The sequence below is a fragment of the Globicephala melas genome, chromosome 2 (assembly GCF_963455315.2).
Source record: "Globicephala melas chromosome 2, mGloMel1.2, whole genome shotgun sequence".
NCBI classification, from domain to species: domain Eukaryota; kingdom Metazoa; phylum Chordata; class Mammalia; order Artiodactyla; family Delphinidae; genus Globicephala; species Globicephala melas.
Window position 1 is genome coordinate 85,371,721 of NC_083315.2, and position 18,011 is coordinate 85,389,731.

At 36.5% G+C, this 18,011-nt stretch overlaps 1 protein-coding gene across 1 annotated transcript in view; it reads left to right on the top strand.

Moving 5' to 3' along the window:
• The first annotated feature begins 2,508 nt into the window (after positions 1-2,508).
• SECISBP2L (SECIS binding protein 2 like) overlaps positions 2,509-18,011 on the top strand; it is a 62,306-nt gene continuing 46,803 nt past the window's right edge. Inside the window, exons 1-4 of the mRNA XM_030842917.3 lie at positions 2,509-2,744; positions 9,994-10,172; positions 12,160-12,484; positions 14,052-14,187. Coding sequence (XP_030698777.1) covers positions 2,721-2,744; positions 9,994-10,172; positions 12,160-12,484; positions 14,052-14,187 — 664 coding nt within the window. The 5' untranslated portion in view covers positions 2,509-2,720. The remainder of the gene's footprint in view (positions 2,745-9,993; positions 10,173-12,159; positions 12,485-14,051; positions 14,188-18,011) is intronic.

Consider the following 18,011-nt stretch of genomic DNA (forward strand, 5'->3'; position numbering starts at 1 on the left):
CTCTGTCAGCAGATAACCTGCCTGCCATTTCAGTGAGAAAACAGAAGCCATTTGACAGGAATTCCCTCAACTTATAAATGTAGCTGTATCTATCCTTTCTTCCTTTCCTTTTGTCATTGTAAACAACATATCCCTACTCCCATCTGAGGTCAATTTCTTCCCCCGGTTTTTGCATCCTATCCCTCCCAATCTTCTCAGAGGCCTTGCTCTACTGAATTAACCCTCTCCTCCAGAACTCTCATTTCAAGGAGAGAGCTTGTTTAACTATTAATGCTGGATTCTCTCTATTACCTCAGAGTCCTCACACATGCCATTTCCTTTCCTTGGAACAACTTTCCTACTTCTTCCCCCTCACTTATCATAACCCCTACTCACCCTTCAGGTGTTTGCTTAGATGCTATTTACTTAGATATGACTTCCCTGACCTTCCATCCCACACTATGGTAGAACCTATTGAGCTTCCTGTTTCATGACACTCAGCTCACCTGTATTTACTTGTTCTATGTATGTCTTGCCCTCAAGACAAACATGGTCTCTGCCCTCAGTGTCTTATTAACTGCTGTACTTCCAGTACTTAGCATAGCACCTGGCACATTAAATATTTGTTGCTGAATGAAAGCATTAATTAAAATTCGATCACATCATCTGTAAATGTAATGTTTTAAAATGTCTTCTTTTTCTTCATAGATTTAAATTTTTATTCTAATAGCTATTGCAATCTTTCCCAGGATTGTGTTAAGTTAGAAGGGCATTGTGACATTTTTGTTCTTATAATTGTGTTCTGAAAATTTAAATCAATGTCTTGTACATAGAAGATTCTCAGCAAGAACTATTTCATAGTCATAAAAATCCTACAGTGTGGAATGATCCTTAGAGATCCTATATTTCAATTTCCTCACAGGAATTCCCTGGTGGTCCAGTGGTTAGGACTCTGCACTTCCACTGCTGGGGGCACGGGTTCTATTCCTGGTCCGGGAACTAAGAACCCGCATGCAAGCAGCACAGCCAAAAAAAAAAAAAGAAGAAGAAGAAGAAAAAATTTCCTCAGGTCATCCTTTAAGGAAGAAAATCAAAGTACTATGGTATTTTTATGACTGTATTATTACTGCATTATTATTATCTTTTTACTCAGATGGGGGTATCTTATGGCTAGAGACCATAGGGGAACATCCTGAAAATTCAGAGTTCTTTTTATCTTTCAGTTGTGAAGGAGTATGATAACCTGTTAGTTTATAATTTGTATGTGTTTATTTATTTTTGGTTGCGTGGCATGCGGGATCTTATATATATACCCACACATGCACACATACAGGTAAAATTTGAGGAGGCAGCAGAGTTAAACCTAAATAAATGAGAGAGCTCTACATACAAATATAAATGTTTCTCCTTAGAAATGGTTTCCGCTGCCAGCCTTGATGTAAGTCTTATTAACCTACTATAGTTCCTTTCACCAGGTCAAAATATAGTATCAACTTAAGTACAGTTAGGGGCTCCACAGACCACCTCTTCTTGGAGTCCTAGTCAAATAAAACCAGACTACCGAGTCAGCCTAACTGAAAAGGCAATGCAAGTTTTTACTGATGTCTCTTGAAGCATAACAAAGCAAACTTCTTAAAATTCTTTCCCAGCTGTGAATCTCCGCACCACTCTCCCACACAGGAGCCACCTCTACTCTCTCCCTTCACTTAAGTGTGAGTTAGCTTATGTAGCTTTTTATTTTTCTTCCTCACCCTGGAACTGACCAGCAAGCAATAACTTTCAGGGTTTGTGTTGGAGGGTGTGTTCGAGGAGATGCCCAGAGGCAATCCGCTATGCTTACCAAGTGTCCAATTTCATGGCAGTCTCTTTCCTCAAGGAACAGTTAATAGGCACACTGGAAAAAGCAACATACCAGAGTTGGGTATGTTACCTGTTGGGTGGTGGGATACAGACTCTGGGTAAAATGAGGGGTTCTGACATAGGGCAAATCAGCCTGAAGGTGAGCCTAGAAGTGGACCTGGACCTTGACAGTGAATTACCAAATCAGTATTTGTGGAGCCTCCTGTCTCCATTTCTCAGTGGTGGCCGTTCTGGGGTGTTTTCCTTTACAGTCAAGACTCCCTTTAGCCGGATAACATAAGAAAGGATCACATGCACAGGCAGCTAAAAGCTCTTCCAGTATCACTAAGAGGTAGTTTGAGATAAGTAAGTGGTCTCTGAGGTCCCTGAAGACTAAAAACCGGGTGTCCTGAGTCCCAAATGGTCCCACGCTCCTCTAGTTTAGCAGTCCAGAGGGGCCGTTAAGTCCCGCGTAAAGTGCAGAGTGGTTATGGGCACTTGCTCCTGAGAATCTCCACCTGGCCTCAGCATCCAGATCAGCCAGCTCTGGCTCGTTTACTGCCAGCTCACGCCGCCTGCGGTCACTCCGCCCACTGCCCCCCTCGGTCTCCTCCCCCTTCTTTCCCTTTTGCGCACCGCCATTTCCGCCTACGGCTTTCTCCTATTTGGGCCCTCCTCGGCTTCCGTCCCAGATGATCCCTTCGCGAGGCTGCCGTCGCCTCCTCCTCCCGAAGCTGGAGCCACCTCCTCGGCCAGTGGCGTAGCCGGACTCTGTGTCGGGGCCAGATAGATAGGGGCGGAGGTCTGGAGCCCGGTCTCGACCCGAGCGGGGGGCCATGGAGAAAGCGGCCCGAGGCGCTCTCGACACCGACTAACGCGGGCCCGTTGCGGCTGCAGGCGCCATGGACCGAGCCCCCGCAGACCAGGTACGCGGGTTTGGGCCGGGCTGGCCGGGCCGGGAGCTGGGGGTCGCTGCTTCCTCCCGGGCGGGCCCTGGTCTCCGAGCGTGGGCCCGAACGGCCGAAGCCTTCGGGTTTTTGCTGGCGCAGACCTCCTTTCCCCGGGAGCCTGGCGGCGCCCCACTCTCCTGCATTGTTCCAGCTGCTGTCTCGAGCTTGGGGGCTTTTCCAGCCCCGTTCCCCCCGGGCTGGGGACTCGCTTTTGCTCTTCCTCCCTGGCTTGGTGAAAGGGGCCAGAAGACTCCCAAGTTGTCCGTGCTCTCCCGAGAGAGGGTTTGTAACTTCCAGAGAATACCACCTCCCCCCCTTCCCTTCCCTTCAGTTCTGGAATGTGTTTTCAAGGTGGAAAGGCTTTTGAAGGTTTCTCACTTAGAAAAACTGTCAGAGAATGTGTGATAACTACAGACGAAGGCGGGGGGAGGTTTATGGGCTTTTTTAAGATCTACGTTTCCTTGAGCGAAGCATTGTTTTTGCAGTGGTTTTAGGGAGGTCTTCCCTTTTAGATATGAAATACTACGGTTTCCCTTTGCCCTTCTAGCCAACTATTTCGCAAAAATAAGTGTTTTTAAAAAGTCGATGTTATATTTTAAAGGTGTAGGACCGAAGCGCGAATTCATTTCCGAGCCCGTTTTCATATTCACAAAGCAGTCCCATTAGTGTTTTCAGTTGCATCAAATTATTGATTATCGAAGCCAGTAGGTGCTGGGAGGCTGGGATGGTGGTAGTGTTAAAAAAAAATCTAAAATAATAGTTTTCTTCCCCCACAGAAGTTTCGGTATTTTCCATCCTGAGACCTGTGTGAAACGATTTAATTTGATGAAATCTAAGTTTACTCACTCTCCATTCCCCTCTTCAGTTGAAGGCCTTGCCCAGTGATGAACTAGGCAAATAGATGAAGGAAAAAGAGAGACTAGGGATTTGCCTAATTACTTTACAAATGGATAATTAACACCTGAATAATGAGACAAGATTTCCCAAATTCCTGTATCTGTAGCTAGTGAGAGCCAGTTCTGATTTTAAATCGGGCTCTTTTAGCAGGCAAAGAGCAGTCTCCTGGTTGTGTGTGTGTGTGTATTTTTATTTTTACAAAATCTTTATTTAAAAAAAGCTTTATGTGAATATGCCTCTGAAAACACAAATGAGTTTTATGAAACAATATGTGTATTTACCGAAGCAAAATTGATTGGGGCCCCTTGGCAAATACATACAGGCTTTCCTGTGACCCTGGGTATTTTATATACACCCTATATCCAATTTAATGAAAAACAGTTTTTCAAGGTATCTATCAAAAGTGTCTGAGATTTGAAAGCCTGACAAGTGAATAGGAAATTTTCTTGATTTTTTTGTATGTGTGTCACTAATGAAAGGGTTAAACATTTTGGTCGTTCTCTGTGATGACAGAACTGTAACTAGTAATGCTGCCATATGTATACTTATGGTTCCCTTCATCCCAGAGGAAATGTAATGAACTATTTAGATGGTAACCCTTAGCATAGTTATTTGTGTGTGATTATCTTAACAGCAAGTGCTATGAGCAAATTATTTAGAGAGCCTTTTCGTCTTTCATCCTGTATCTTTCCAAAGTCCACAACCTATTAAAATCTTGTAGAAATTTAAGGTTCAGAGAAAAATCATAAATGTAGGTTTTCCGTTGAAGAGTTTTTCTTTTTTTTTCCCTCCAATACCTCTTGCCTCTTCCCTTAGCCTAACCTTAAATGAGAGAATAATTTGAATCAATCCCCCTTTCCCCCCACATGCTCACAGGAAGCTGAGACCCCAGGAAGTGATGCCTGGTTCGTGCTGTAGGCAGTTAATTCAGGGATCCATGGATGACCTGGAAGGAGTCTTCTTCGTTTTAATTAGCACTTTTCTGGGGCAAGACTCCATTATTTTCATCATATGCTCATATTCATCATTGAAAAAAGGCACAGAATCATTCATTTCATGATAGATTAGGGGCTAGAACTGAGATTTGTCCACTTTGTGGGTGGAGTTCTTGATTGTTTTCACTATACCACTGAGTAATGCCATGGCTTTTCCAAGTTATTTGGAATGTACTTTTATATTTTTAATAACGAAGTGAATTTAATAGGTAAAAGTCATTAAAAACAGATGCCATATGTGCTGAATTCCCATTTTTTCTCACAAAACATTTTTTTTTTCATTTTAAACCATTGTTGGTTTATATTTAGAATTTCTGGGAATGTCTACAGCATTAAAACTTATTATATTGTAGTGGTTAGCAATTCACAGAAGTTTGATTTTTAAAAAATAGTACTAATACACACTTTCTGCATTTTGTCTTAATCTAAGCGAAATCCTTGTAGTATTACACAAGTGTAACTTAAGAAAAAACTCGGCATGTTTTGCCTGAAGGCATTCATGTTGCTGTTGTTGAATTACCCCTTTTTAAAAAAAAATATAAAATCTTTGTATAAAAGGATAAATTGTGTGTGCATTGATCGAGATTTTAAAAAATAAGTTACTGGGAATACATGCTAGCTGATAGTCTTAATTGTAGTAATGACTATTTGAAAGAATGTTATAACCAGAAGGGAGTCTCAGGAGTATTCTCTTTTACCAAGACTATATTAAATCAAAACAAGTAGCTTAATTTTAGTTGCCAGAGTTAGTTCTAAGAACTACTTGGTATTGTGCCTTTTTGTTGTTTTTGTTCTTAAGGGAAAAAAAGCTGGTATAAAGGGATGTGAAGCATAAATCATGGAGTTCATTTTGTTTATAAAGTCTTAGTGTTTCTATTTTTAGTAAATTTAGGACAGTGTTTTGAGATTTTTTTTTTTAATAAACAATAACCTTAGAAGTAACAGAACACTTCAGGTTTACTATCTCATTTGTATTATCAAATAATTTAAACATTGGCTTGATATTTAGTACATTAACGTTAGATAAGTTCTTTTAAAATAATTTACAAAATTATTGATCACTGATGTCTTTAATTCTTAGAAAAGCAAATGTGTAATAAATGCATATGGCTTCATGCAAAGTGCTGATTACCAATAAAGATATAAAATTATTCGGTTTATAATTTTTTTCTTTAAATAATTTATAAACTTCAAATAATATCAGCACTGCAAACTAAATATATTCTAGATAAGTTACTCTAAAATGTTTATTATTCAGCAGTACTTACAGTTAGCTTTTATAGATCTAAGTAAATGATTGTCTTAACAAATTTTAAAAATAATATTTTTGTAATTAAAAAGAAGGTAAATAATGCTCATTTACTGAAAATACCATTTGGAAATTTTAAAAGGCATTTTTCCCTAAGCTTTTAAGTCAAAGAGGAAATATAAAGTAGAATTTTAGATTTTTGAAAAAGTAATAAAATATTACACATGACAATGTATGGGATGTGGCTGAAGCTTACTCTGAGGCAAATGCATAGTCATAAATGTTTTCATTATTCAACATTTTAAAAGGAAATTAAAAATTAAGCATCCAAGGCAAGAAGTTTGGGGGTAAACCCTTCAAAGAAAGAGAGTAAAAAAAAGGAAAAGCAGGAATTAATTAATTAGATATTCCAAAAACTAGTATTAAATTTAGAAAGTTGGATGTTAGAAAAGTACCACCAGACTTTAACAGGATTAAATGTGGTCTATTTTAAAAAAAGGGGGAAAATGTATGGATAGGAAAGCAAATGGTCAGAGTCTAAGGTAAACGGTTTTTTTGTTTTTTCACTGTTTTCTAAAGTCTTGGCAGAACTCATATGTATAACTACTGTGATTTGTTTTGGCAAGTGGTTTACTTTCAGTATAAAACATTCCAACCAGAAAACAATAAAGCCAGCAGGTATCTCTGAAGCATTTTTTTCCTTCAGAAGACATTTTATCTTTGGCCATGGTATGTAAAATAATGTTTGATATATCATATTTACCTTAACATAGGAAGAATGTGGAGGGTTTCCATGGTCATATTTTTTCTCTAGGTGTGTAGTACATACTGACATTTCACTGTGGGAGCGTGCCGTATTATGTTCTACTTCAGTTTTGATTTCAAGTGAGTGTCTTTTTTCTGTTGCTTAATTTGGGAAAATTATTCGCACTCTTCTGAATGTTCTGTCTCAGAGGAGTTTAGTATGCATTTTCTGTTGATGTGTGCTTTGTAGTAATGTTTGCTCATTTTCCCTAAACCAGCCTCCTGTGGTTCTCTCTTCAGAACATGAACTCAATGCATGTTTGTTGAATTATATATAGGCTCTCAGTGATCTGAATGCGTTTGTTCAATAAACTTTTAAATAAGGTTTTTATAGTTTTTTGTTCTGATAAATTCTTGGGTTTTCTAGATTATTCACATCAAAGAAATTTTATTGATGTTTGTTTTACTATATGCAGAATTTTAAATGAATGTGAAACAGCTTGTTTTGTTTTTTCAAATACAGGTTTCTGGGATTATGATTTTTCATTAATTTGGAAAATTCTGAAATAATTTCTGAAAGAGAAAGATAATTTTATTGTGTAGTTTTTTTTTTAACAAAGAGAAGTACAGGAATAGATTTTGTTCTGTGTTTAGACTTCTTTCATATTTATATTTTATTTAAGGAGACAAAAATTTGCTATAAAATTTTTGATTTCTAAAAACCAGATCATGGCAAAAGTAGAGAGACTAAACAGAAATTCAGACTGAGGCATATCATTGTATGAAGTAACTAGTCTAATTTTTCCATAACATTTTGTTGTCCACTATGTTAAAACATTTTTTCCTTTGATCTCTATGCTAATATAATTGAAATATTGCCAGAATTTGTTGCTTGCTTAACATATTGTCTCTATGGGCTTTATTATATGGAATTTAAAAAATAGTTTGGGATCTTTACATTACTTTTCAGGCCTGAGAACAACTGAGGCTGCATTTTGATGTATGACACTGAAGGCCCCAAAGTCACAATAAACAACTTATAAAACCATACGGAGTTGTAACTATAGGAGAAAGTTTGCCAGTCTGTTCCTACTAGTGACATCTTCTGTTTGTGCAGCTGTTGACTACAGCAGCTTCTCTTTTTTGCTAAAAACAAAGGATCGTTTCAGTGTTTGTGAGTTTTATTGTTGAATGCCAATATCTAGAATTGCACTTAGAATAGAAACCAATACAGACTTTAATTTTTAAGGACATATACTGTGTATATGTGCAGATATTAGTTATAAATTATGCATGACACTTTGAATAGTGGGTTGCCTAAATTCATAAAACATATAGAGTACAAATGAGACTAGGCATAAAAAATTTGTGGCACTGTCTCCCCTCCCCTCCGCGCCACCTGGCTTGCGGGATCTTTGTTCCCTGACCAGGGATGGAACCTGTGCCCCCTGCAGTGGAAGTGGAGTCCTAACCATTGGACTGCCAGGGAATTCCTTGCACCTTTTGACTTGAGCAAGAATTTGAATTTGTTGTTACCAAAGTAATTTATGAGTTGGTATTACTTGGGGGGATCAGGAAAAGTTATTTTTAAATTATTTCTTTATATTAGTATTATTCCTTTTTTTCATATTGGGCTGAGAATTTAATATAACTGCATACCTTGCATTAAAAAAAAATCCTGGTGTCTTCTAGTCCAGATTTATAAAACTGTTCAGGTTCTCATATGTTCAAAGGTTGATATTTTATACCTTATGTAAATAAGTTTTGAATCATGTTGACTATCACAGTGACAATCACTGACTTACACTGTTAACATTTGTTTTTGCCTCTTGTGTTGAAATTCAAGAAACCAACTCCAGTTCACAGATATTTGTGAGTTCAATGACGTTATCAACTTCAGATTTGGTTAGTAGTACAGAAGTAGGCTTCAAAGTTAAATCAGGTGGGGAGGAAGGATATTGAATTGATACTGCTATATAGTTCAGATTTCTTCCCCCAGACACGTATTACTGAATATTTACAGTGGACTCTTTGGAGAACAGTTTTTCTGAAAAAGGCTCTATATTTAGCATATCAAGTCTTTTCTTTAGATTTTCTTGGATTTGCTACTGATTACTTTTGTGAGAAACATGCATGAAATTTATTCTGAGAAATATGCCTTGATGGGAGTTTCTACTAAATGCCACTCTGGTGGGGAAAAAGTTCTGGTTAGGGCTATTGCTTTCAGGTAGTTGATTTGAGTTGTTGAAAAATTGGATGGCATTCCACTTACTGGTTTTGCTAAGAAGTGTTTAATATCTTTTTAGATTGTAATGTTTGTGGTTTTTAACATTCTGCTTTTACAGAATGTGCCTATAGATTATTTCTTTGTATAATTAAATTTTAAAAATTTGTGGTTAAATATAACAAATATAGAAAGAAAACTGCATAAAACCAGTGTACAGCTAAATGAATTATTGGATGAATACCTCGTATCACCCAAGTTAGGATATAGAACTTTGCCAGGTACCCCAGAAACCGTACAGGTGCCTCTTCCCAATCACAGCTTCCTCTTTCCTAAGAGTAATTCCTATCCTAATTTTCATGGCTCTTATTTACTTTTCTTTATAGTTTTGTCACCAACTTCTGCATCCTTAGTATTGTAGTTTATTATGTCTGTTAAACCTCTATAGATTTATAAGGAGAGATACAAAATAAACTAAAATGGAGTACGTAGACTGGATTACTTTAGTTTACTCGGCTTGTCTTCTGGGAAGCTGAAGTACTCATTTTTTCCCCAGTTTAACTGTGAGGCAAAAGTTTTTCTCCCTTATTTTTTTTTTCATTTATTGTAGACATTTTCCTTCCTTTTAATTTAACCATACTAATCTAATTTCCTGAAATGGACAGAAATAGACTATTTTTTAGACTATTCAAACAAATATAAAGTATCCTTCAGAACTCTGTTGAGTAATTTTTTTTCCCCTAACAAAATTAGTTAAAAACACATTGTTTTGTCTGAAGAGCTAGTTTGTTTTTTTTACTACCAGCTTTATTTTTGGACTGTGAGGTACAATTTCCTTGTATTCTTGATTGTTTTAACAGCTTTGGTTATGTAAGGAATGACTTCATTGAAATCTAGTAACCTTTGATAACTTTTCTCCTATTTGATGGCTTTGTTTAAATAACGTAATCATATTTAATTATTTTAATTTGACCTTGCTATTCCTTTGAATATCTTGTGACATTAGAGACCTAATTACTGTTTGTAAAGACTGTCTCTTTTATTGTTAAATTGTGAATTTGTATTATTTAAATTTTTGTTCGTTTGTTAGTAATGTGTTTCACTTTCTCTTTGAAGAATGTCAAGCTGTCAGCTGAGGTAGAACCATTTATTCCCCAGAAGAAGAATCCTGATACATTTATGATCCCTATGGCACTCCCAAATGATAACGGCAGTGTTTCTGGTGTAGAACCAACTCCAATTCCCAGCTACCTGATTACTTGTTATCCATTTGTTCAGGAAAACCAGTCCAATAGGTAATTTGTTTACTATTATTTTCTTTTGGTGGGGGAAGAAAGGGGTAGGGAAATATAGAAGTTGGCAAAGGATACTTCTTAATTTTTTCTTTTGTAACTTTTAAACATTAACCATTTCTCTGTTTTCTAAGAGGAGTAAATAAAACCAAATGATGTAGAAATTTAAAAATTGTTAACATGGATTATTGTTATTTTCTCATTCTTTCTAAGAGAAAATGGAGTTCTTTGTATGTGTCTCCTATGATAAGTCATTGAAATTTGTTTGAAATAAATTGACTCAAAGGGAGAAATGAATTATTCAGAAAGAGGGGTGAACAAAAATCCTTTTTTGAGGATAGGCATCTAATCATAATTGCCAAGACAGTCTGGCATAAGAAGAATATATCAAGGGGTAGCCCTTAACTTTGAAGCTTTTGTGTCTAGGTAGCATATATGTGTTTAGACTCTGATTGTAGTTTAAATTTAGCTTCTGTGCTGTAGTCACAGGGTGATGTAGCAAAATGCTTACAGTTTAGATAATGTGTGACCTAGTGTTTAGGGTGTACCTTGTGATAGTCATGATAGCCTTTCTAACCCTGCTTAGACTGTCTGAATGATTAGCATTTCATTGGTGTCGTTCATTTTATTGCTGTATAAAAGTACTTTCAGCCTCTTTCAAGTTATATCACACAAAAAATTGTACTTCTCCAGCACTCTGGGATAAATGGATGAGGGGACTAGGCTCTAGCCTTTGCCCAGCCACCCCTGAGGGCTAAGGCAATCAATATTTCTACACATCTATAACCATTGTGGCACACTAGTGTGCCCAGGCACATTCTTTGAGAAATTCTGGTTGTATGAGATAACGGATCACTAAATTACTGTCTCAGATATTAAATATTCAAGTTAATAGTCTAAAACTCTTAATAGTTTTGGGCATTAGGCAAACAGTAGAAGCTAAAGGAGTCTTCTCAATTGAGTCAAGTTAACATTATATTAAAAACCTTTGACCTGTATTGGATTATGTTTGAAGTGATTTGTAAACTAGATTAAAAATACTATTCTGTATTTGACAAAGTGGCCAAGTGTACAGTATGATAAATTTAATTTTTCTTACCTTACCAAATAATCTTTGAGAATTCATGAGTAAGCCAGCCATCAGATTATTTGAAAATATTTTTAGAATTGTGGCAGGGAGTATTTTTCCCTTTTGCTTTGTCATGGAATAGTGAGGAAAAGCTCTGTACTCCAGCCCCCTATGACCCCTCATTTGTCAACAGCAACTGTCTGCAAGGAGAATTGCTGAGACAGGAAGGACTGGTGCTTTATAGGAAGGGATTGCACTAGGAGAACTCTAATGCTGGAGATAGATGGTAGTGAACAAGCTTGCCTTTTTCTTCTCTTCTTTCCCTTGGACCTGGTGCCTGCTTCCATTGCCAAGGAGGGGAGCCAGGGAAAGAGCTGGACTTGGCCAGGTGGTTAGGGGAGTATGGTAGAGGAGTAGGAGGCTGTGGGCCTGAGCTAAAGAATGGGAGGTGGAAGAATCAAACACCCGTTGTAAAGATCACCTTACACAATGATCACCTTACCCTGCTTTTTGCAGAAGACTGTCACAGTTGTTACCATTGGATGGGAACTTTGGACTGCCTTTAGTGGCAGATTCAGCAACTAGGTGTTTTAACTTTTAAGCAGAAATACCTTGAGGAGGTTGAGGGGAGAGTTACAAATGAGAAAGGTCCGTACCAAAATTTTTAAATTTTGGAATGCAGTAAGCTATCAGGTTGAATTCCTTTTTACTGTCAATTAAATTGTTATTACATGTACATAAAAATCTCTAGTTATAGCAAGGAAATTTATAAAACGGTAATTTTATCTCTTTCAGAATTACTATGAGGCTACTATTTTGTACTGTTTTTTCTTTTATTAAAACACGTTGAGATTTTGTTTTAGCATTACTTTTAGACATACATGTCAATAGATTTTTTTCTTTTTTGATTTGATTTTACAGACAGTTTCCATTATATAACAATGATATACGATGGCAACAGCCTAATCCAAACCCTGCTGGACCATACCTTGCTTACCCCATTATATCTGCTCAGCCACCTGTTTCTACAGAGTATACATATTATCAGCTGATGCCAGCACCATGTGCCCAAGTTATGGGTTTCTATCATCCTTTTCCTGCACCTTACTCCAACACTTTTCAGGCTGCAAATACTGTCAATACTATAACTGCAGAATGCACTGAGCGTCCAAATCAGCTTGGACAGGTCTTCCCGTTATCTGGTCATCGAAACAGAAACAGTAATAGAGGACCAGTGGTACCAAAAGTAAGTGACTGAATTTGATTGGCTTTTGTGTTTGATATTTCTCTTGTTAGTAATAGTATAAGTAATTTGCTACTTGTATTGATTAGCCTTTAATCCTGAATTTACCTTTTAGAAAACAGTCAATGGTGTTAGCATTTATAAAATAATCTTTTTTCCATTAGTTTTGGTCCTCATTCTTAAATGGTGATATGATTTACAGTCATCTTCCACTTCCTTCAGAGAGTTTACATAAGCATAATGCACAGATATTTCCAAAGTATTTTAATTTAGTGATAAAAATTGCATAGTGACACCAGTTTTAATAAGTGATTAGTTTGGGTCCTTTGCTAGCAGTGTTGAGTGGCTAATGCACATCAAGACATTTCAGTCTTCAGAAATAAGCAGGAGATATTATGGAAAAGAACATTTGTCTCTTCAACTTCATTGTTTCTGTTCTGTCAATTTTTAGTGGGAATAGCACTTTGTTATTCAAGGGATGCTTTATTATGTGAATACAAGGTCTCCCAGGGCTAAAGAAAATTAAAGATAAATGTGGGAAATGACCTTTTGTCAGCGCCAGCCTTTGACTAAATTAAAAAAAAAAGACACAAAGGCCTTGAAATCACAGGAGGATTAATCTAGGTGACTGTTTTTTAACTAAAAGGTTACTTTTCTATTGAGGCCATGATATCAAAGCACATAAGAAGAAAAACCATGTTTCTTTTCAGCACTTTTGAGCTAATAGAAGGCAGAGGGATTAGATGCATTTTATGACTGTTTTTGTCAAGGAGTTGATGCTTTCCTAGATTCCATTAGCCTAGCCTCTTTGGTGAAAAGTCTTTGCTATCTTCTGGCATACTTTTAACAGATTAAAATACAAACAAGCATTAGAAGTTGCTTTGAAAAGCATTTTAGTCTTTGTTCATGGAAACATTCTGGATCAAGGGAAATCCTTTTGGGACCTCTGAGAATGAAAAGAAGACAATAGTATATAACTTTCAGAGTTTGAAGTAACATGATTTCTCAGAGTGCATTTCCAGCACTTGAATCTAAGAAGTTAAATTTGGAATTGTATAAATTACTATTAAGTGATGAATACCCATATTTTTAAAAATGAAGGAAAGGATCAGCTTTTTAATATTTTCTTTTTAAACTCTCAAGCAGAAATTTCTTTTATAATTCATTGCTAAAATTTCTCTTTTGGATAAGTTACCATCCTTTTTATTACCCTTTTAAATAAAAATTTGCAACCCCTAATTTGACATGATTATACTCTTATTGTTTATTAGATATTGATTGAGAAAACTAAAAATGCAAATGACAAAATGAATTTATATTTTATTATAGTAATATTAATGGTTATTTGAAAGTAGTATATAAATGTGTGTATAATACATTATTTACCCTGTTATCATTGGCTGCAGATAATTTCATGAAATCCTAACACAGTAACCCTGTTTCCTCATGGGTTGGGAGTCACTAATTTGTAGCCTACATTTAAGTATCTTTTATAAAGGATGTGTATTTTATAATGTTTAGTACATTGAATAAGATCTTAAGTTTTGTTTTTTTTTTTTACTTCAATCAGCAACAGCTTTTACAACAGCACATAAAAAGCAAAAGGCCACTGGTGAAAAATGTAGCTACTCAGAAAGAGACAAATGCAGCAGGTCCTGATAACCGATCAAAAATTGTGCTACTGGTAGACGCTTCACAACAAACTGGTAAGGCAAGATTTCTTACATATATACGTTATAGGTTTTAAAAAAAATTATTTTATTGAGGGAATTCCCTGGTGGTCCAGTGGTTAGGGTTCCACGCTTCCACTTCACGGGGCATGGGTTTGATCCCTGGTTGGGGATCCCGCATGCTACATGGCAAGGCCAAAAAAAAAAAAAATTATTTTATTGAAGTATAGTTGATTTACAATGTTGTGTTAATTTCTGCTGTGCAGCAAAGTGATTCAGTTATATATACATATACATCCTTTTTTGTTTTCTTTTCCATTATGGTTTATCACAGGATACTGAATATAGTTTCTTGTGCTGTACAGTAGGACCTTGTTGTTTATCCATTCTATATATAATAGCTTGCATCTGCTAATCCCAAACTCTCCCCATCCATCCCTCCTGCATCCCCCTTTCCCCTTGGCAACCACAAGTCTGTTCTCTATGTCTGTATACATCACTGATTTTCATCTGTTGTCATGCATTGACTTTATATTTGTGGACTCTACCACTTTTTTTTTTTGTATTTCGGCCATGCTGTAAAGCAAGCAGGATGGTTCCCCCACCAGGGATCGAACCCGGGCCTCCACAGTGAAAGCTCCAAATCCTAACCAGTAGGCCACAAGGGAACTCCATGGACTCTGCCACTTCTTAGGATTCTAGGCTTTCATCCGTTTATCCTGCCACTTTGTGAAATTCTCACAGTCCATGTCCTTAATGTTCTTTCAACTTGCATGCTGGCTTATATACAATTTTGGGCAGGATTTGATGTTTCCTTATCCCCTTATAGTAGTGGAGCAGTTCAGAAGTCAGAGATGGAATTTTGTAGATATTATAGAAATTTGAGGGACTCATTTTGGTAGAAATCAGAATTGTACGTGTTTTATAACTAGATTAAAATCCTTTTTAGAACATCCTAACATCCTATAATATCTTTATAGAAGAAGTTTTCTGCACCGTATTTTAGTGTAGATCTGAACCACATGTATGAGTGATACCTATATATATCCTCAAATAAGTAAATATTTTGGACTAGTTGGATATCATTTTGTCAAAAGTGTTTTAGAGGACTGTATAAGCATTAAATTAAAAAGCTTTACCCTGGTAATAGATAGGAATTAATAAATAGTCTTAAAATATTCTTGCTATTTTCCAGTTTATATTGTGAAATTTCATTTTGTATCTCAGGTCTCAGCCTAATAGCTGTAGAGTAGATGGCCGTCTTCTACTCTACACCCATTGTGATTAAGGAAATCCTTATTAATGATCCAAGGCTAGGAATTAGATCTGTTCAAAGGCGTATTTGCTTTTTACCCCCTATAGTTTTCACAAAAATGCTGTCTGGCTTAAAATGAATTAGGTGGCACATACATTCTTTCATTTGGACTGTACCTTTTCTGTTGGACGTCTATTCAGTTTCCTTTTACAATTGCTTAGGTCTGTTGGGGCAAGAAAGGATTTGGGAATCAGTTAAAAAACAATCTTGCTGATAGTGCAGTCATTGTGTGATTTGTAGGGCATAAAGCGATGAGATTAACAGACTGACAAATGGTTGGAGTGGCTATGGAAAAGAGTCACAAGGTAATATATGACAAAATTTTCTATGTTTTGGTTGTTCCTAGACATAGTGACCCATTTCTACATGCTTTGAACCCTGGAACTGCTGTAAAAATTTACCCTAACATCTTTGGTTTGCTCATTAAGTGTCCACAAAGACAGCCTTCTGAAGCACAAGAATTAGAAAGTGAAAAGATGAAGATATAATTTGAGTAGAAGATTATACCTTCTATCAGTATTCTTATTCTTTAGTTTGTTTTTAAGTTATCAGGATTAATTGGTATCAACTATAGGTAGAATGAAAATTTTAAAGGAATTTGTAACAATTTTTTACTCTTGAACACAAGCTCATATTATTTAAGAGTTTAGTAACATGGCTAGATATAAGATAATATACAAAAATTAATTCCATTTCAGTGTGCTGCCAACAAACAAAATTTAAGAAAAGATATTATTTACAGTAGCAACAAAAATACAGTTTCTGGCATAAACCTGACGAAAGATAATAAGACATTGATGCAGAAAACTGTAACTTTATTATAGGACATTTAAAAAAATAAATAGCATGCTCATTCAGGACAATTTGATGTTGCAAATGGCATTTTTCCCCTAAGTTAGTCTATAGATTCAATGCAGTTCTAATCAAAATTCCTATGGTGGGCTTCCCTGCTGGTGCAGTGGTTAAGAATCCGCCTGCCAATGCAGGGGACACAGGTTCAAGCCCTGGTCCAGGAAGATCCCACATGCCACGGAGCAACTAAGCCCGTGTGCCACAACTACTGAGCCTGCGCTGTAGAGCCCGCGAGCCGCAACTACTGAGCCCTCGCGCCGCAACTGCTGAAGCCAGCGTGCCTAGGGCCCATGCTCTGCAATGAGAGAAGTCACCGCTGTGAGAAGCCCGTGCACTACAACGAAGAGCAGCCCCTGCTCACCACAACTAGAGAAAGCCTACACACAACAATGAAGACCCAATGCAGCCAAAAATAAAATAAATAAATTTACTAAAAAAAAAAAAATTCCAATGGGGAGTTTTTTGGAACTTGACAAACTAATTCTAAAATAAAGGAGCACTGGCCAAGACATCCCTGGAAAATAACTTTTCCTCTAGATATCAAGACCTATTAAGCCATTTTATTTTTTATAGGCTTATACAAAAATATAGTAAAACTCAGTATGTGAAAATCAAACAGAACAGAGAGCCCAGAAACACATATAAGGAAAATGACAAAGATAGCATCACAGACCCCTAACATATACATCATGCAAATCTATTCCAGATGGATTAAGGGCTTAAATGGGAAAACCACATGTAGTAGAAAATATAGCACATATCTTTATGATTGCATGGAGAGAACTATTTCTAAAATTAAGAATTTCTGTTTATCAAGCGTGAGTGAAAGAACAAGGCACAAATCTTGGAAAAGATTTTTACCATGCATGTAACTGACAAAGGATTAGTGTGAGGACATATAAAGAATTCATAGGAATCAATAAGAAAATGATCCCACCTTGTGCTCAGGGCCCCTGGAATGCAGTGCTGCCAAGGGGCTGAAACAGTTTGGTAGAGCTATAGGAATATTTGGACCCAGTTGTCCTACTCAGGTGAATGTATCCAAGTGGAATCTCCCCCTAGAAAGAAAAGGAACTGTTTGATTAAAGGTGTGTACACTGCAGCAGCACCAAAAAAAAAAACCACTGAAAACTTCTCAATGTCCAGTAACGGGCAACAAGTCAAAAGAAGTCTCCAGGACATCCACTCAGTGGAATAATTTGGGGCCTTCATATATTATAATTAATGAAGAACATAATATTAAACAGTGCAACTCAAAAATTATATTGGTTCTGTATAAAAATTATATATGGAAAAAATTGTGTATGTGGAAAAAGGAATATTTGTGATAGGTTAGGAGATTGTAAGAGGTTTTTTAATGTCTTGTAATTACAATTTGTGAAATACAAAAATGAGAAACAGGCAACTTAGAAAAATAGGCAGAAGTCAAACAAACCAAAAGTAAAATTAACAAGTATTTTACAGAAAGGAAAATGTGAGTGGCTAAAACCATGAGAAAAGATTCTCAATCTCGTTATTAAGCAGAAAAATGCAAATTAAAACCCACAATGAGCCATCTTTTTATACCCAACAATTGGCAAAAATTATAGCCTAGAGGACAGTGTCAAGTATTTGGTGAATATGTGCATCAGTGGGTATATATATATCCTGCTGTTAGAGTGTAAACTGTTTTAACCACCTTCGAAAATGATTT